At 51.7% G+C, this 20,000-nt stretch overlaps 2 protein-coding genes across 2 annotated transcripts; both read left to right on the top strand.

Moving 5' to 3' along the window:
• The first annotated feature begins 10,314 nt into the window (after nt 1-10,314).
• Nucleotides 10,315-11,307, top strand: LOC139110549 (uncharacterized). Its single transcript, XM_070670384.1, has one exon. The coding sequence runs from the start codon at nt 10,315-10,317 to the stop codon at nt 11,305-11,307; it is 993 nt and encodes a 330-aa protein (XP_070526485.1).
• A 4,547-nt stretch (nt 11,308-15,854) lies between these two features.
• Nucleotides 15,855-16,847, top strand: LOC139110548 (uncharacterized). The gene has a single exon (XM_070670383.1). It carries the CDS (start codon nt 15,855-15,857, stop codon nt 16,845-16,847), a length of 993 nt encoding a protein of 330 aa, XP_070526484.1.
• Nucleotides 16,848-20,000: the final 3,153 nt, after the last annotated feature.

Below are 20,000 nucleotides of genomic sequence, written 5' to 3'. Positions count from 1 at the left end.
CCGCGCGGAAGTAACTCCGAGCCGAAAGCAACACGAGGCTCGCGTACTTTGCCGCTAGGACCGCGCGGAAGTAACTCCGAGCCGAAAGCAACACGAGGCTCGCGTACTTTGCCGCTAGGACCGCGCGGAAGTAACTCCGAGCCGAAAGCAACACGAGGCTCGCGTACTTTGCCGATCGGACCGCGCGGAAGTAACTCCGAGCCGAAAGCAACACGAGGCTCGCGTACTTTGCCGCTAGGACCGCGCGGAAGTAACTCCGAGCCGAAAGCAACACGAGGCTCGCGTACTTTGCCGCTAGGACCGCGCGGAAGTAACTCCGAGCCGAAAGCAACACGAGGCTCGCGTACTTTGCCGCTAGGACCGCGCGGAAGTAACTCCGAGCCGAAAGCAACACGAGGCTCGCGTACTTTGCCGCTAGGACCGCGCGGAAGTAACTCCGAGCCGAAAGCAACACGAGGCTCGCGTACTTTGCCGATCGGACCGCGCGGAAGTAACTCCGAGCCGAAAGCAACACGAGGCTCGCGTACTTTGCCGCTAGGACCGCGCGGAAGTAACTCCGAGCCGAAAGCAACACGAGGCTCGCGTACTTTGCCGCTAGGACCGCGCGGAAGTAACTCCGAGCCGAAAGCAACACGAGGCTCGCGTACTTTGCCGCTAGGACCGCGCGGAAGTAACTCCGAGCCGAAAGCAACACGAGGCTCGCGTACTTTGCCGCTCGGACCGCGCGGAAGTAACTCCGAGCCGAAAGCAACACGAGGCTCGCGTACTTTGCCGCTAGGACCGCGCGGAAGTAACTCCGAGCCGAAAGCAACACGAGGCTCGCGTACTTTGCCGATCGGACCGCGCGGAAGTAACTCCGAGCCGAAAGCAACACGAGGCTCGCGTACTTTGCCGCTAGGACCGCGCGGAAGTAACTCCGAGCCGAAAGCAACACGAGGCTCGCGTACTTTGACGGTCGGACCGCCCGGAAGTAACTACGTGCAGAAAGCAACACAAAACTCGTAAACTTAGCCGCTCGTCGGCCGAAATTACGAAGAGCTCAAGAAAATAACACGAGATTTAAGAACATAGACGATCGCCAGCAGAGAGCTCGAAAAACAGCACAAAACGCGAAAATTTAACTTTTACGAGAAAATAGCTAAGATAGCTTAAAAAAACAATACGGAGAACAAAAAGTTGATTGCCCGAAACGTTCGGAAGCAGCCCCGAGCAGTAGCAACACAGGGCTCGCGGACTTTGTTGTCCGAACCGCTCGAAAGTAGCTACGAGCCGAAAGCAACACGAGGCTCGCGTACTTTGCCGATCGGACCGCGCGGAAGTAACTCCGAGCCGAAAGCAACACGAGGCTCGCGTACTTTGCCGATCGGACCGCGCGGAAGTAACTCCGAGCCGAAAGCAACACGAGGCTCGCGTACTTTGCCGCTAGGACCGCGCGGAAGTAACTCCGAGCCGAAAGCAACACGAGGCTCGCGTACTTTGCCGCTAGGACCGCGCGGAAGTAACTCCGAGCCGAAAGCAACACGAGGCTCGCGTACTTTGCCGATCGGACCGCGCGGAAGTAACTCCGAGCCGAAAGCAACACGAGGCTCGCGTACTTTGCCGCTAGGACCGCGCGGAAGTAACTCCGAGCCGAAAGCAACACGAGGCTCGCGTACTTTGCCGCTAGGACCGCGCGGAAGTAACTCCGAGCCGAAAGCAACACGAGGCTCGCGTACTTTGCCGATCGGACCGCGCGGAAGTAACTCCGAGCCGAAAGCAACACGAGGCTCGCGTACTTTGCCGCTAGGACCGCGCGGAAGTAACTCCGAGCCGAAAGCAACACGAGGCTCGCGTACTTTGCCGCTAGGACCGCGCGGAAGTAACTCCGAGCCGAAAGCAACACGAGGCTCGCGTACTTTGCCGCTAGGACCGCGCGGAAGTAACTCCGAGCCGAAAGCAACACGAGGCTCGCGTACTTTGCCGCTCGGACCGCGCGGAAGTAACTCCGAGCCGAAAGCAACACGAGGCTCGCGTACTTTGCCGCTAGGACCGCGCGGAAGTAACTCCGAGCCGAAAGCAACACGAGGCTCGCGTACTTTGCCGCTAGGACCGCGCGGAAGTAACTCCGAGCCGAAAGCAACACGAGGCTCGCGTACTTTGCCGCTAGGACCGCGCGGAAGTAACTCCGAGCCGAAAGCAACACGAGGCTCGCGTACTTTGACGGTCGGACCGCCCGGAAGTAACTACGTGCAGAAAGCAACACAAAACTCGTAAACTTAGCCGCTCGTCGGCCGAAATTACGAAGAGCTCAAGAAAATAACACGAGATTTAAGAACATAGACGATCGCCAGCAGAGAGCTCGAAAAACAGCACAAAACGCGAAAATTTAACTTTTACGAGAAAATAGCTAAGATAGCTTAAAAACAATACGGAGAACAAAAGTTGATTGCCCGAAACGTTCGGAAGCAGCCCCGAGCAGTAGCAACACAGGGCTCGCGGACTTTGTTGTCCGAACCGCTCGAAAGTAGCTACGAGCCGAAAGCAACACGAGGCTCGCGTACTTTGCCGATCGGACCGCGCGGAAGTAACTCCGAGCCGAAAGCAACACGAGGCTCGCGTACTTTGCCGATCGAACCGCGCGGAAGTAACTCCGAGCCGAAAGCAACACGAGGCTCGCGTACTTTGTCGCTAGGACCGCGCGGAAGTAACTCCGAGCCGAAAGCAACACGAGGCTCGCGTACTTTGCCGCTAGGACCGCGCGGAAGTAACTCCGAGCCGAAAGCAACACGAGGCTCGCGTACTTTGCCGATCGGACCGCGCGGAAGTAACTCCGAGCCGAAAGCAACACGAGGCTCGCGTACTTTGCCGCTCGAACCGCGCGGAAGTAACTCCGAGCCGAAAGCAACACGAGGCTCGCGTACTTTGCCGCTAGGACCGCGCGGAAGTAACTCCGAGCCGAAAGCAACACGAGGCTCGCGTACTTTGACGGTCGGACCGCCCGGAAGTAACTACGTGCAGAAAGCAACACAAAACTCGTAAACTTAGCCGCTCGTCGGCCGAAATTACGAAGAGCTCAAGAAAATAACACGAGATTTAAGAACATAGACGATCGCCAGCAGAGAGCTCGAAAAAACAGCACAAAACGCGAAAATTTAACTTTTACGAGAAAATAGCTAAGATAGCTTAAAAAAACAATACGGAGAACTAAAAGTTGATTGCCCGAAACGTTCGGAAGCAGCCCCGAGCAGTAGCAACACAGGGCTCGCGGACTTTGTTGTCCGAACCGCTCGAAAGTAGCTACGAGCCGAAAGCAACACGAGGCTCGCGTACTTTGCCGATCGGACCGCGCGGAAGTAACTCCGAGCCGAAAGCAACACGAGGCTCGCGTACTTTGCCGATCGGACCGCGCGGAAGTAACTCCGAGCCGAAAGCAACACGAGGCTCGCGTACTTTTTCGCTAGGACCGCGCGGAAGTAACTCCGAGCCGAAAGCAACACGAGGCTCGCGTACTTTGCCGCTAGGACCGCGCGGAAGTAACTCCGAGCCGAAAGCAACACGAGGCTCGCGTACTTTGCCGATCGGACCGCGCGGAAGTAACTCCGAGCCGAAAGCAACACGAGGCTCGCGTACTTTGTCGCTAGGACCGCGCGGAAGTAACTCCGAGCCGAAAGCAACACGAGGCTCGCGTACTTTGCCGCTAGGACCGCGCGGAAGTAACTCCGAGCCGAAAGCAACACGAGGCTCGCGTACTTTGCCGCTAGGACCGCGCGGAAGTAACTCCGAGCCGAAAGCAACACGAGGCTCGCGTACTTTGCCGCTAGGACCGCGCGGAAGTAACTCCGAGCCGAAAGCAACACGAGGCTCGCGTACTTTGCCGATCGGACCGCGCGGAAGTAACTCCGAGCCGAAAGCAACACGAGGCTCGCGTACTTTGCCGCTAGGACCGCGCGGAAGTAACTCCGAGCCGAAAGCAACACGAGGCTCGCGTACTTTGCCGATCGGACCGCGCGGAAGTAACTCCGAGCCGAAAGCAACACGAGGCTCGCGTACTTTGCCGCTAGGACCGCGCGGAAGTAACTCCGAGCCGAAAGCAACACGAGGCTCGCGGACTTTGACGGTCGGACCGCTCGGAAGTAACTACGTGGTAAAAGCAACACGAGGCTCGCGTACTTTGCCGATCGGACCGCTCGGAAGTAACTACGTTCCAAAAGCAACACGAGGCTCGCGAACTTTGACGGTCGGACCGCTCGGAAGTAACTACGTGGTAAAAGCAACACGAGGCTCGCGGACTTCGCTGCGGCTAAGTCCGCGCGGCGTCGAAATTTCACCGCCGGCGCCCATATACCGCCGTGCGTTAGACCGTGCGTCGCCGACCGCCCGGCCGCTCGGTTCGGTACTGTAAGAGGTGTCGTCGCTGCGGCGACTCGTGCACAACACGGTGCATGCGAGCGCTCGGTCTGGTCGTACCGTAGCGTTACGGCGTATGTATAACCGAGCTCGGCGAAGCACTGCGGTGCGTACAAAAGTGTCGTTCGCACTAGAACGCTTTTTGAGAGAATTTAGCTTCGCGCTTACTACGAGAACTTTGGTTCTCTTTTTGAGATCTTTCGGGCGTCTTGCCGACATTCGGCCAAATGTGCGCCAAGCTCTCGGCGATCGTTTCGAGGCCGGATAGCGAAGGAATTGGTGAATACGTGACGAAGAAATTTTGTATCTCGAGGACTCTGCCGTTCGTGCGGTCCGTACGTACCTCCGAGCCGTAAAACAACACGGAGCTCGAGATCTTTGACGCGGAGGTAACTACCGTGCGCCGCAGCGGCTAAGTCCGCGCGGCGTCGAAATTTCACCGCCGGCGCCCATATACCGCCGTGCGTTAGACCGTGCGTCGCCGACCGCCCGGCCGCTCGGTTCGGTACTGTAAGAGGTGTCGTCGCTGCGGCGACTCGTGCACAACACGGTGCATGCGAGCTCTCGGTCTGGTCGTACCGTAGCGTTACGGCGTATGTATAACCGAGCTCGGCGAAGCACTGCGGTGCGTACAAAAGTGTCGTTCGCACTAGAACGCTTTTGAGAGAATTTAGCTTCGCGCTTACTACGAGAACTTTGGTTCTCTTTTGAGATCTTTCGGGCGTCTTGCCGACATTCGGCCAAATGTGCGCCAAGCTCTCGGCGATCGTTTCGAGGCCGGATAGCGAAGGAATTGGTGAATACGTGACGAAGAAATTTTGTATCTCGAGGACTCTGCCGTTCGTGCGGTCCGTACGTACCTCCGAGCCGTAAAACAACACGGAGCTCGAGATCTTTGACGCGGAGGTAACTACCGTGCGCCGCAGCGGCTAAGTCCGCGCGGCGTCGAAATTTCACCGCCGGCGCCCATATACCGCCGTGCGTTAGACCGTGCGTCGCCGACCGCCCGGCCGCTCGGTTCGGTACTGTAAGAGGTGTCGTCGCTGCGGCGACTCGTGCACAACACGATGCATGCGAGCTCTCGGTCTGGTCGTACCGTAGCGTTACGGCGTATGTATAACCGAGCTCGGCGAAGCACTGCGGTGCGTACAAAAGTGTCGTTCGCACTAGAACGCTTTTTGAGAGAATTTAGCTTTGCGCTTACTACGAGAACTTTGGTTCTCTTTTTGAGATCTTTCGGGCGTCTTGCCGACATTCGGCCAAATGTGCGCCAAGCTCTCGGCGATCGTTTCGAGGCCGGATAGCGAAGGAATTGGTGAATACGTGACGAAGAAATTTTGTATCTCGAGGACTCTGCCGTTCGTGCGGTCCGTACGTACCTCCGAGCCGTAAAACAACACGGAGCTCGAGATCTTTGACGCGGAGGTAACTACCGTGCGCCGCAGCGGCTAAGTCCGCGCGGCGTCGAAATTTCACCGCCGGCGCCCATATACCGCCGTGCGTTAGACCGTGCGTCGCCGACCGCCCGGCCGCTCGGTTCGGTACTGTAAGAGGTGTCGTCGCTGCGGCGACTCGTGCACAACACGGTGCATGCGAGCTCTCGGTCTGGTCGTACCGTAGCGTTACGGCGTATGTATAACCGAGCTCGGCGAAGCACTGCGGTGCGTACAAAAGTGTCGTTCGCACTAGAACGCTTTTTGAGAGAATTTAGCTTCGCGCTTACTACGAGAACTTTGGTTCTCTTTTTGAGATCTTTCGGGCGTCTTGCCGACATTCGGCCAAATGTGCGCCAAGCTCTCGGCGATCGTTTCGAGGCCGGATAGCGAAGGAATTGGTGAATACGTGACGAAGAAATTTTGTATCTCGAGGACTCTGCCGTTCGTGCGGTCCGTACGTACCTCCGAGCCGTAAAACAACACGGAGCTCGAGATCTTTGACGCGGAGGTAACTACCGTGCGCCGCAGCGGCTAAGTCCGCGCGGCGTCGAAATTTCACCGCCGGCGCCCATATACCGCCGTGCGTTAGACCGTGCGTCGCCGACCGCCCGGCCGCTCGGTTCGGTACTGTAAGAGGTGTCGTCGCTGCGGCGACTCGTGCACAACACGATGCATGCGAGCGCTCGGTCTGGTCGTACCGTAGCGTTACGGCGTATGTATAACCGATCTCGCCGAAGCACTGCGGTGCGTACGAAAGTGTCTTTCGCTCGAGAGAGATTTTTAAAGTGTTTTGCACTGCGCTGAGTGCGAGAATTTCGGTTCTCTTTTTCGAGAGCGTTCGGGCGTCTTGCCGACATTCGGCCAAATGTGCGCCAAGCTCTCGGCGATCGTTTCGAGGCCGGATAGCGAAGGAATTGGTGAATACTTGACGAAGAAATTTTGTATCTCGAGGACTCTGCCGTTCGTGCGGTCCGTACGTACCTCCGAGCCGTAAAACAACACGGAGCTCGAGATCTTTGACGCGGAGGTAACTACCGTGCGCCGCAGCGGCTAAGTCCGCGCGGCGTCGAAATTTCACCGCCGGCGCCCATATACCGCCGTGCGTTAGACCGTGCGTCGCCGACCGCCCGGCCGCTCGGTTCGGTACTGTAAGAGGTGTCGTCGCTGCGGCGACTCGTGCACAACACGGTGCATGCGAGCTCTCGGTCTGGTCGTACCGTAGCGTTACGGCGTATGTATAACCGAGCTCGGCGAAGCACTGCGGTGCGTACGAAAGTGTCTTTCGCTCTAGAGAGATTTTTAAAGTGTTTTGCACTGCGCTGAGTGCGAGAATTTCGGTTCTCTTTTTCGAGAGCGTTCGGGCGTCTTGCCGACATTCGGCCAAATGTGCGCCAAGCTCTCGGCGATCGTTTCGAGGCCGGATAGCGAAGGAATTGGTGAATACTTGACGAAGAAATTTTGTATCTCGAGGACTCTGCCGTTCGTGCGGTCCGTACGTACCTCCGAGCCGTAAAACAACACGGAGCTCGAGATCTTTGACGCGGAGGTAACTACCGTGCGCCGCAGCGGCTAAGTCCGCGCGGCGTCGAAATTTCACCGCCGGCGCCCATATACCGCCGTGCGTTAGACCGTGCGTCGCCGACCGCCCGGCCGCTCGGTTCGGTACTGTAAGAGGTGTCGTCGCTGCGGCGACTCGTGCACAACACGGTGCATGCGAGCTCTCGGTCTGGTCGTACCGTAGCGTTACGGCGTATGTATAACCGAGCTCGGCGAAGCACTGCGGTGCGTACGAAAGTGTCTTTCGCTCGAGAGAGATTTTTAAAGTGTTTTGCATTGCGCTGAGTGCGAGAATTTCGGTTCTCTTTTTCGAGAGCGTTCGGGCGTCTTGCCGACATTCGGCCAAATGTGCGCCAAGCTCTCGGCGATCGTTTCGAGGCCGGATAGCGAAGGAATTGGTGAATACTTGACGAAGAAATTTTGTATCTCGAGGACTCTGCCGTTCGTGCGGTCCGTACGTACCTCCGAGCCGTAAAACAACACGGAGCTCGAGATCTTTGACGCGGAGGTAACTACCGTGCGCCGCAGCGGCTAAGTCCGCGCGGCGTCGAAATTTCACCGCCGGCGCCCATATACCGCCGTGCGTTAGACCGTACGTCGCCGACCGCCCGGCCGCTCGGTTCGGTACTGTAAGAGGTGTCGTCGCTGCGGCGACTCGTGCACAACACGATGCATGCGAGCTCTCGGTCTGGTCGTACCGTAGCGTTACGGCGTATGTATAACCGAGCTCGACGAAGCACTGCGGTGCGTACAAAAGTGTCGTTCGCACTAGAACGCTTTTTGAGAGAATTTAGCCTCGCGCTTACTACGAGAACTTTGGTTCTCTTTTTGAGATCGTTCGGGCGTGTTGCCGACATTCGGCCAAATGTGCGCCGGGCTCTCGGCGATCGTTTCGACACCAAAGTCGAAAATCGAAGGCGTTGGTAAATCCGAGCCGAAACGATACGGAGCTCGAGTACTTTGCCGTTCGAGCTGTCCGTGGGTAACTACTTGCCGAAAGCAACACGAGGCTCGAGGACTTTTGCGTAAATAACTACGTACGACGCAGCGGCTAAGTCCTCGAGGCGTCGAAATTTCGCAGGTTTCGCCCATATACCGCCGTGCGTTAGACCGTGCGTCGCCGACCGCCCGGCCGCCCGGTTCGGTACTATAAGACACAGCATTGCCACGAGTCGGTGTCGAGAGACCGAATGGCTCATATGTGGCGCGCACTTACGTGTTGGACGCGCGATCGTCCTCGCTTCCGAGCAAGCGTGCGGACGTATCGTTGCGCTTACCGAACATCAACTCCACGGATACGAGAGTGTCGGTTTCGGCGAGATCTTTGACGATGTCGCCGTTCCCGCCTACTTGTACGCCGTAGCGAAATAATTTTCAACCGGTGCCTCGGTGTTCTCACCGCTGGCACCGTTGAACGAACAGTGCTCCACGACGTCTCAGATCGGATCGGTCTAGCGTCAGGGCTAAGCGGCCTTACAAGCCGCTGTTATGGGTGAATGAGAACAAAATTTGATCTTTCATACCGTTAAGGTATATATGTGGCGGATCCCTCCGACGCTACACGTCGGATGACGCCACCTCACACGTTACCGGCCGTGCGAAGGAGGAAGCAAACTTTAATACCGCGACCCTTCTTCTAAATAATTATTTACTCCGTGATCGGACTTTGAAATGGACTTTGTCTCGGGACTTTCCTCAACGAACTTCCGGGACTATCCCGATTTACTTTTCAGAGACAATAGCTCTGAAGGCTCGTTGCATCAGCCGAGCCCTCAGAGTCCCTCCGAATCTTATAGCGAGCACATCGCTCAGTTGTCGTCTTCTACGACACTTTACATTGTATAATTCGTTCGTATCACCGCGCTTCAGTTTGTGCATCAAGTGCATGTGTGCTAATTCACTCTGCGTTTTCAAGCCTGGCCAGGCTCTATTGCGTACACAAATTGCGAGAAGCGAAACACGAATTGCGAACCGCAAGCTGTGAACTGCGAGTTCCTTGCGCTTGCTGCCGACAACATTCTTCCGCTGTTGCGGAATACAGATAAGTCAGACGCGGTCTATACTGATCCGCTTTTGTTTCCTCAATGAGAGGACTGCTTCTCTTTATAATTTGCGCTTTACTTTTTATCGTTTTTGTCATTGCTTGTTATTTTCTTTACTTGTTTATTAAATATATCTGATCTTATTTTGTAAACTTGTCAAGTGTCTGTCTTTATGTCTTAAACTGTGACCCCCTTATTCTGCGCGACTTGTAGCGCCGGCTGGACACCGTCAACGTCCACATTGGTGACCCCGACGTGATATTAAACGTCACTTTTCTGCACTCCTTGATTTTGATCCCTCTGATCTGGCGATCACAATCAGGGTACGCAGCTTTGCAAAAGAAAGAAGTTTGGCATTACTTGGCCAATACATTGACATAAAGGCAATCACTCCTTATATTTTTTGTGTGTTTTTATCAATTTAGCGAACTCCGGACTTGGTGTCGAGACATCCTTCGAGTCCGATACTCTCATTAAGATTTTTTTATTTTTTTGGCATTTGTTACAAGGGACCTCTCTTTTGTTTTTACCTTGATTAATTACAAATTCATTACCGCCCTGGGATTTAAATAAAGTGCCTAATTGTGCAAATCCTTATTTTCGGATTATTGTCTGATTTTTGATTTTGATTTTTGTTTTATTTTACTTTTATTACTATTCTCTGGGTCCCTTTTGTGAGTTTGCTATTATATTATATATCCGGTGACTTTTGGTACGGCGTTATCACTTCCTGTGACTTGACGCACGGTTCCTTTGTCTTCTTAACTTTTGTCTTGTTGCGTCAGCCTTCGCTGACTCAGGCCGTTACAGATACGGGTTCGGTTCCGTCGCGCCAGATAATTGATACTGTCGATAGCTCGACAGTGAGTCGGAAACCTAAGAAGAAAAAGAGGATGTCCAATCCGCCGGTATTGACTCCTCAAGTTTCGCCAAGTAGCACTATCGAACAAAACAAGTCACAGGAAAATACCGCCACGCCATTACCTACCAAGAATATGGCGATGCAATCGGTGTCCGGTAGCCACGTGGCTGCTGCCGATGAATCAACCGATGCTATTAAAAACTGTAAACTGCCACCTTTCTGGAAGGAGAACCCGGAGCTTTGGTTTTTCCAGGTTGAATCTGCCTTCCAGATCAACCGCGTCACAAATGACGACTTTAAATACCACATGGTGGTATCTAAACTAGACTCCGACTCCCTTCAGGAAGTGGCAGATATTATCAAGTCACCGCCGCGAGAACGCAAATATGCGGGCCTTAAAAAGGCAATCCTTGACCGATTCATGGATTCAGCCGACCGTCAAATGAGAAAGCTGCTCACCCAACTAGAGCTTGGTGATCGAAAACCATCGCAATTACTCCGTCGCATGCGATCTCTCGCGGACAATCGCGCTTCGGAAGATGTCCTTCGCGTAAAATGGATGGACCTGCTGCCTTCCAGTGCGCAGCGTCTTTTACGGTTTTTCAAGACATCCTCGCTGGATGAGCTTGCGGCCGCGGCAGACGAGCTCCTAGAGGACAATACGAATCCCACGGTTTTAGCCGTATCCTCCAATAAAGTCCAGACAGAAACTAATCCTGTCCTTCCTGCCGGCTCCGTGGATCCTTCAATCCAAGCCACACTTTTGGCTCTGCAGACGTCCGTGTCACAGCTCATCGGACTCAATCGCGACCTTCTCAATCAAATGAAGGCGTTAACCACTTTCAATCGCGACCGTCGAACCCGCGAGCGATCACAATCTCAATCTCGGTCACGACCGCGCTTCCGCGAGGCCCCCTCTGATATTTGCCGCTATCATCAGCGATGGGGACCCATGGCTTTACGTTGCATTCAGCCATGCAAATTTGTACAAAAGGCTTCCCCCTCAACCGCGTCGGGAAACTAGATGCGCCAACGCACGTTCAGGCGGCTACCGTTGGCCTTCCCAACTCGGAAAAACGCCTAATCGTTTTTGATCGAGCTTCGGGAATTGAGTTTTTAATTGACTCCGGCTCTTCCATCTCGTTAATACCACGCGGCGAGATGAATATCAAACCAAATCCCAAACTCACGCTCTTTGCGGCTAACTCAACGCGCATAAAGACCTACGGTCAACAAAGTCTCACCGTCAATCTTTCTCTCAGACGGGATTTTAGATGGAACTTCATTATTGCTGATATCACCACAGCTATTTTGGGAGCAGACTTCCTCGCGCGTTATGGTCTTCTTATAGACCTTAAGAATAAGAAACTCGTCGATTCTAAGACAAGCGTGTCTGCCATTGGCTTTTGTAAAACGGTGCGAGATTATAACATCTCACACGTTGAGAAACGCCCTATCCCAGAGGGACCTTTCAGGGATAATTACGACAAGCTACTCCAGGAATATGCGGACATCGCTTCATCAACTACATTGACTTTCACGGACAACCCAATTGCTGTTCGCCACCACATTATTACTCAAGGACCTCCGACTTACGAGCGACCTCGTCGGCTCATCGGTGAGCGGCTCAACGCAGCAAGGAATGAATTCAACAATCTGCTGGATAAAGGCGTCATTCGTCCATCATCAAGTCAATGGGCCAGCCCACTTCACCTTGTCTCCAAGCCCCTGGGTGGTTGGAGAGTCACGGGTGATTACAGACGCCTAAACGCCCAAACAATTCCGGACCGTTACCCGCTGCCTATCATCGAGGATCTATTGCAAGACTGTGAAGGAAACAGAGTCTTCAGCACAATAGACCTACAAAAGGCATACTACCAAGTGCCGGTAGCAGCAGAAGACATCGAGAAGACAGCCGTCACAACTCCCTTCGGCCTTTTCGAGTTTCTTGGCATGCCCATGGGACTTCGCAACGCCTCTCAGACTTTCCAGAGGGTTATGAACAACCTTCTGCGAGAATTACCATTCGTCAGGAGCTACTTGGATGACCTGCTCGTGCTCTCCTCCTCACATGAAGAACATCTCAAACACTTGAAACAGCTGTTCCAGTTACTCCGAGAAAACAATTTATCCATCAACCTGGAGAAGTGCTGCTTCGGAGAAGCATCTGTAAATTTCTTGGGATTCACGATCTCCGAGCAAGGATACGAACCTCCACAACGCAAGGTTCAGGCTATTCGTGAATTTCCTAAACCACAGACTTTCACTCAACTGCGGCGATTCCTCGGAATGCTCAACTATTACAGGAGATGCATTCCTCACGCGGCTTCTACACAAGCTCCATTGCACGATCTCCTTAAGAACGTTCCGAGGAAAAGCAAGAAAGACATCGTGTGGACTCCAGAAACCAATCAAGCCTTTGAAGACTGCAAGGATGCCATAGTCCATGCTTGCAAGCCTGCCTTTCTCGACAACACGGCACCTCTGACTCTTACAACGGATGCTTCGGACACAGCAATCGGTGCCTCACTCGAACAAGAAATCAACGGTGTTTCCAAACCCATCGGATTTTTCTCTCGCAAACTGAGCGACACGGAGAAAAGATACAGCACCTACGACAGAGAGTTACTGGCAATCTTCGCCTCCATCAAATTCTTTCAACGATTCTTGGAAGGTCGCAGCTTCACCATCAGGACAGACCACAAACCATTGGTTTACGCTGATCAACAGCGCTCGGACAAAGCCTCACCACGACAAGCTCGCCAACTCGATTATATCCTGCAATTTAATGCGCACATAGTGCATCTTAAAGGACAGGATAACAGTGTGGCAGATTCTCTCTCACGAACGTGCACCATCGACATGCCAACTCAGCTTGACACTCGCACGATTCACGAGGCTCAATCAAGAGACAACCAGCTTCAAGAAGTTCTCCTCAACTCTTCGCTCAACCTTCAGAATCTCTTCATCGATGGATTCAACATCTTCTGCAACACCTCCGACGGACTAGTACGACCATATCTTCCGCAGGATCTTCGACGCACCGCATTTGATGTCATACACGGTTTATCTCATCCCAGCAACAGAACAACTCTGAAAACCATCAAGTCAAAATTCTGCTGGCCTAACATCAATTCAGACATTGCTCTTTGGACACGAACCTGTGAATCGTGCCAACGTGCCAAAGTCTCCAAACATAACCGTACGGCTCTCGACAAATTTACGTGCCCTGACAACCGCTTCGAGCACATACATTTGGACATCATCAAAATGCCGCTTTGTCAAGATTACCAATATTGCTTGACCGTCATCGATCGCTTCACCAGATGGCCTGTCGTCGTTCCATTGAAAAACATCTCTGCCCGCACAGTCGCCGACGCTTTCTTCAATTCATGGATTTGTGTTTACGGAACACCTCTCACAATTACTTCGGATCAAGGAAGTCAATTTGAATCTGCTCTTTTCTCCTGTCTGGCCTCATCCATGGGAGCTCATCGGATTCATACAACGCCATATCACCCACAGGCTAACGGAATTGTTGAACGCCTTCATCGTACACTCAAAACAGCTTTAATGTGCGACCCACACACACCATGGCCTACGTTGCTTCCTTCAGTATTACTCGGACTCAGAACTGCACATAAGGAGGACCTGGACGCCTCCCCTGCAGAGATGCTTTATGGAACCACACTTCGCTTACCAGGAGAATTCTTTGTGACACACTCCTCACAAGCAAATCCTACCGAGTTCTTAAATAACTACCAACGCTTGATTCAAACAATTAAGCCAGTACCAACATCCCATCACTCGACAACCAAGCCATTCCAGTATCCTGAGCTTTCAACGTGCACCCACGTCTTCAAGCGAGTGGACACTATCAGAAGACCTCTTCAACCACCATATACGGGACCTCACAAGATCATCAAGCGACTCAACGACAAGACATACGTCATCAAAATTGATGGACTGGAGAAAGTCGTTTCTACAGATTCTTTGAAACCAGCTTTCATAGAATCTCATGTCAATGACCAAACAACGGCATCCCGGACTCATACCAGCTCTTCTGAAGATCTTGTCTTCTCAACACCTGAAGACCCTAAACCATCATCTTCAAGACCACGAAGAGTATCGTTCCCTTCTCTGGATGATCAGGAAACTGGAGGGGGAGTGGTTGTGGCGGATCCCTCCGACGCTACACGTCGGATGACGCCACCTCACACGTTACCGGCCGTGCGAAGGAGGAAGCAAACTTTAATACCGCGACCCTTCTTCTAAATAATTATTTACTCCGTGATCGGACTTTGAAATGGACTTTGTCTCGGGACTTTCCTCAACGAACTTCCGGGACTATCCCGATTTACTTTTCAGAGACAATAGCTCTGAAGGCTCGTTGCATCAGCCGAGCCCTCAGAGTCCCTCCGAATCTTATAGCGAGCACATCGCTCAGTTGTCGTCTTCTACGACACTTTACATTGTATAATTCGTTCGTATCACCGCGCTTCAGTTTGTGCATCAAGTGCATGTGTGCTAATTCACTCTGCGTTTTCAAGCCTGGCCAGGCTCTATTGCGTACACAAATTGCGAGAAGCGAAACACGAATTGCGAACCGCAAGCTGTGAACTGCGAGTTCCTTGCGCTTGCTGCCGACAACATTCTTCCGCTGTTGCGGAATACAGATAAGTCAGACGCGGTCTATACTGATCCGCTTTTGTTTCCTCAATGAGAGGACTGCTTCTCTTTATAATTTGCGCTTTACTTTTTATCGTTTTTGTCATTGCTTGTTATTTTCTTTACTTGTTTATTAAATATATCTGATCTTATTTTGTAAACTTGTCAAGTGTCTGTCTTTATGTCTTAAACTGTGACCCCCTTATTCTGCGCGACTTGTAGCGCCGGCTGGACACCGTCAACGTCCACATTGGTGACCCCGACGTGATATTAAACGTCACTTTTCTGCACTCCTTGATTTTGATCCCTCTGATCTGGCGATCACAATCAGGGTACGCAGCTTTGCAAAAGAAAGAAGTTTGGCATTACTTGGCCAATACATTGACATAAAGGCAATCACTCCTTATATTTTTTGTGTGTTTTTATCAATTTAGCGAACTCCGGACTTGGTGTCGAGACATCCTTCGAGTCCGATACTTTCATTAAGATTTTTTTTTATTTTTTGGCATTTGTTACAAGGGACCTCTCTTTTGTTTTTACCTTGATTAATTACAAATTCATTACCGCCCTGGGATTTAAATAAAGTGCCTAATTGTGCAAATCCTTATTTTCGGATTATTGTCTGATTTTTGATTTTGATTTTTGTTTTATTTTACTTTTATTACTATTCTCTGGGTCCCTTTTGTGAGTTTGCTATTATATTATATATCCGGTGACTTTTGGTACGGCGTTATCACTTCCTGTGACTTGACGCACGGTTCCTTTGTCTTCTTAACTTTTGTCTTGTTGCGTCAGCCTTCGCTGACTCAGGCCGTTACAGATACGGGTTCGGTTCCGTCGCGCCAGATAATTGATACTGTCGATAGCTCGACAGTGAGTCGGAAACCTAAGAAGAAAAAGAGGATGTCCAATCCGCCGGTATTGACTCCTCAAGTTTCGCCAAGTAGCACTATCGAACAAAACAAGTCACAGGAAAATACCGCCACGCCATTACCTACCAAGAATATGGCGATGCAATCGGTGTCCGGTAGCCACGTGGCTGCTGCCGATGAATCAACCGATGCTATTAAAAACTGTAAACTGCCACCTTTCTGGAAGGAGAACCCGGAGCTTTGGTTTTTCCAGGTTGAATCTGCCTTCCAGATCAACCGCGTCACAAATGACGACTTTAAATACCACATGGTGGTATCTAAACTAGACTCCGACTCCCTTCAGGAAGTGGCAGATATTATCAAGTCACCGCCGCGAGAACGCAAATATGCGGGCCTTAAAAAGGCAATCCTTGACCGATTCATGGATTCAGCCGACCGTCAAATGAGAAAGCTGCTCACCCAACTAGAGCTTGGTGATCGAAAACCATCGCAATTACTCCGTCGCATGCGATCTCTCGCGGACAATCGCGCTTCGGAAGATGTCCTTCGCGTAAAATGGATGGACCTGCTGCCTTCCAGTGCGCAGCGTCTTTTACGGTTTTTCAAGACATCCTCGCTGGATGAGCTTGCGGCCGCGGCAGACGAGCTCCTAGAGGACAATACGAATCCCACGGTTTTAGCCGTATCCTCCAATAAAGTCCAGACAGAAACTAATCCTGTCCTTCCTGCCGGCTCCGTGGATCCTTCAATCCAAGCCACACTTTTGGCTCTGCAGACGTCCGTGTCACAGCTCATCGGACTCAATCGCGACCTTCTCAATCAAATGAAGGCGTTAACCACTTTCAATCGCGACCGTCGAACCCGCGAGCGATCACAATCTCAATCTCGGTCACGACCGCGCTTCCGCGAGGCCCCCTCTGATATTTGCCGCTATCATCAGCGATGGGGACCCATGGCTTTACGTTGCATTCAGCCATGCAAATTTGTACAAAAGGCTTCCCCCTCAACCGCGTCGGGAAACTAGATGCGCCAACGCACGTTCAGGCGGCTACCGTTGGCCTTCCCAACTCGGAAAAACGCCTAATCGTTTTTGATCGAGCTTCGGGAATTGAGTTTTTAATTGACTCCGGCTCTTCCATCTCGTTAATACCACGCGGCGAGATGAATATCAAACCAAATCCCAAACTCACGCTCTTTGCGGCTAACTCAACGCGCATAAAGACCTACGGTCAACAAAGTCTCACCGTCAATCTTTCTCTCAGACGGGATTTTAGATGGAACTTCATTATTGCTGATATCACCACAGCTATTTTGGGAGCAGACTTCCTCGCGCGTTATGGTCTTCTTATAGACCTTAAGAATAAGAAACTCGTCGATTCTAAGACAAGCGTGTCTGCCATTGGCTTTTGTAAAACGGTGCGAGATTATAACATCTCACACGTTGAGAAACGCCCTATCCCAGAGGGACCTTTCAGGGATAATTACGACAAGCTACTCCAGGAATATGCGGACATCGCTTCATCAACTACATTGACTTTCACGGACAACCCAATTGCTGTTCGCCACCACATTATTACTCAAGGACCTCCGACTTACGAGCGACCTCGTCGGCTCATCGGTGAGCGGCTCAACGCAGCAAGGAATGAATTCAACAATCTGCTGGATAAAGGCGTCATTCGTCCATCATCAAGTCAATGGGCCAGCCCACTTCACCTTGTCTCCAAGCCCCTGGGTGGTTGGAGAGTCACGGGTGATTACAGACGCCTAAACGCCCAAACAATTCCGGACCGTTACCCGCTGCCTATCATCGAGGATCTATTGCAAGACTGTGAAGGAAACAGAGTCTTCAGCACAATAGACCTACAAAAGGCATACTACCAAGTGCCGGTAGCAGCAGAAGACATCGAGAAGACAGCCGTCACAACTCCCTTCGGCCTTTTCGAGTTTCTTGGCATGCCCATGGGACTTCGCAACGCCTCTCAGACTTTCCAGAGGGTTATGAACAACCTTCTGCGAGAATTACCATTCGTCAGGAGCTACTTGGATGACCTGCTCGTGCTCTCCTCCTCACATGAAGAACATCTCAAACACTTGAAACAGCTGTTCCAGTTACTCCGAGAAAACAATTTATCCATCAACCTGGAGAAGTGCTGCTTCGGAGAAGCATCTGTAAATTTCTTGGGATTCACGATCTCCGAGCAAGGATACGAACCTCCACAACGCAAGGTTCAGGCTATTCGTGAATTTCCTAAACCACAGACTTTCACTCAACTGCGGCGATTCCTCGGAATGCTCAACTATTACAGGAGATGCATTCCTCACGCGGCTTCTACACAAGCTCCATTGCACGATCTCCTTAAGAACGTTCCGAGGAAAAGCAAGAAAGACATCGTGTGGACTCCAGAAACCAATCAAGCCTTTGAAGACTGCAAGGATGCCATAGTCCATGCTTGCAAGCCTGCCTTTCTCGACAACACGGCACCTCTGACTCTTACAACGGATGCTTCGGACACAGCAATCGGTGCCTCACTCGAACAAGAAATCAACGGTGTTTCCAAACCCATCGGATTTTTCTCTCGCAAACTGAGCGACACGGAGAAAAGATACAGCACCTACGACAGAGAGTTACTGGCAATCTTCGCCTCCATCAAATTCTTTCAACGATTCTTGGAAGGTCGCAGCTTCACCATCAGGACAGACCACAAACCATTGGTTTACGCTGATCAACAGCGCTCGGACAAAGCCTCACCACGACAAGCTCGCCAACTCGATTATATCCTGCAATTTAATGCGCACATAGTGCATCTTAAAGGACAGGATAACAGTGTGGCAGATTCTCTCTCACGAACGTGCACCATCGACATGCCAACTCAGCTTGACACTCGCACGATTCACGAGGCTCAATCAAGAGACAACCAGCTTCAAGAAGTTCTCCTCAACTCTTCGCTCAACCTTCAGAATCTCTTCATCGATGGATTCAACATCTTCTGCAACACCTCCGACGGACTAGTACGACCATATCTTCCGCAGGATCTTCGACGCACCGCATTTGATGTCATACACGGTTTATCTCATCCCAGCAACAGAACAACTCTGAAAACCATCAAGTCAAAATTCTGCTGGCCTAACATCAATTCAGACATTGCTCTTTGGACACGAACCTGTGAATCGTGCCAACGTGCCAAAGTCTCCAAACATAACCGTACGGCTCTCGACAAATTTACGTGCCCTGACAACCGCTTCGAGCACATACATTTGGACATCATCAAAATGCCGCTTTGTCAAGATTACCAATATTGCTTGACCGTCATCGATCGCTTCACCAGATGGCCTGTCGTCGTTCCATTGAAAAACATCTCTGCCCGCACAGTCGCCGACGCTTTCTTCAATTCATGGATTTGTGTTTACGGAACACCTCTCACAATTACTTCGGATCAAGGAAGTCAATTTGAATCTGCTCTTTTCTCCTGTCTGGCCTCATCCATGGGAGCTCATCGGATTCATACAACGCCATATCACCCACAGGCTAACGGAATTGTTGAACGCCTTCATCGTACACTCAAAACAGCTTTAATGTGCGACCCACACACACCATGGCCTACGTTGCTTCCTTCAGTATTACTCGGACTCAGAACTGCACATAAGGAGGACCTGGACGCCTCCCCTGCAGAGATGCTTTATGGAACCACACTTCGCTTACCAGGAGAATTCTTTGTGACACACTCCTCACAAGCAAATCCTACCGAGTTCTTAAATAACTACCAACGCTTGATTCAAACAATTAAGCCAGTACCAACATCCCATCACTCGACAACCAAGCCATTCCAGTATCCTGAGCTTTCAACGTGCACCCACGTCTTCAAGCGAGTGGACACTATCAGAAGACCTCTTCAACCACCATATACGGGACCTCACAAGATCATCAAGCGACTCAACGACAAGACATACGTCATCAAAATTGATGGACTGGAGAAAGTCGTTTCTACAGATTCTTTGAAACCAGCTTTCATAGAATCTCATGTCAATGACCAAACAACGGCATCCCGGACTCATACCAGCTCTTCTGAAGATCTTGTCTTCTCAACACCTGAAGACCCTAAACCATCATCTTCAAGACCACGAAGAGTATCGTTCCCTTCTCTGGATGATCAGGAAACTGGAGGGGAGTGGTTGTGGC

This window comes from Cardiocondyla obscurior, linkage group LG21, assembly GCF_019399895.1.
Source record: "Cardiocondyla obscurior isolate alpha-2009 linkage group LG21, Cobs3.1, whole genome shotgun sequence".
Taxonomy (NCBI): Eukaryota; Metazoa; Arthropoda; class Insecta; order Hymenoptera; family Formicidae; genus Cardiocondyla; species Cardiocondyla obscurior.
The sequence above is the reverse complement of the archived record's forward strand: the minus strand, read 5'-3'. Positions and strand labels throughout refer to the sequence as shown.

Bases quoted from the DNA above. Each gene is read 5' to 3' on its own strand.
- LOC139110548 (XM_070670383.1), top strand. From the start codon at position 15,855: ATGTCCAATCCGCCGGTATTGACTCCTCAAGTTTCGCCAAGTAGCACT.
- LOC139110549 (XM_070670384.1), top strand. From the start codon at position 10,315: ATGTCCAATCCGCCGGTATTGACTCCTCAAGTTTCGCCAAGTAGCACT.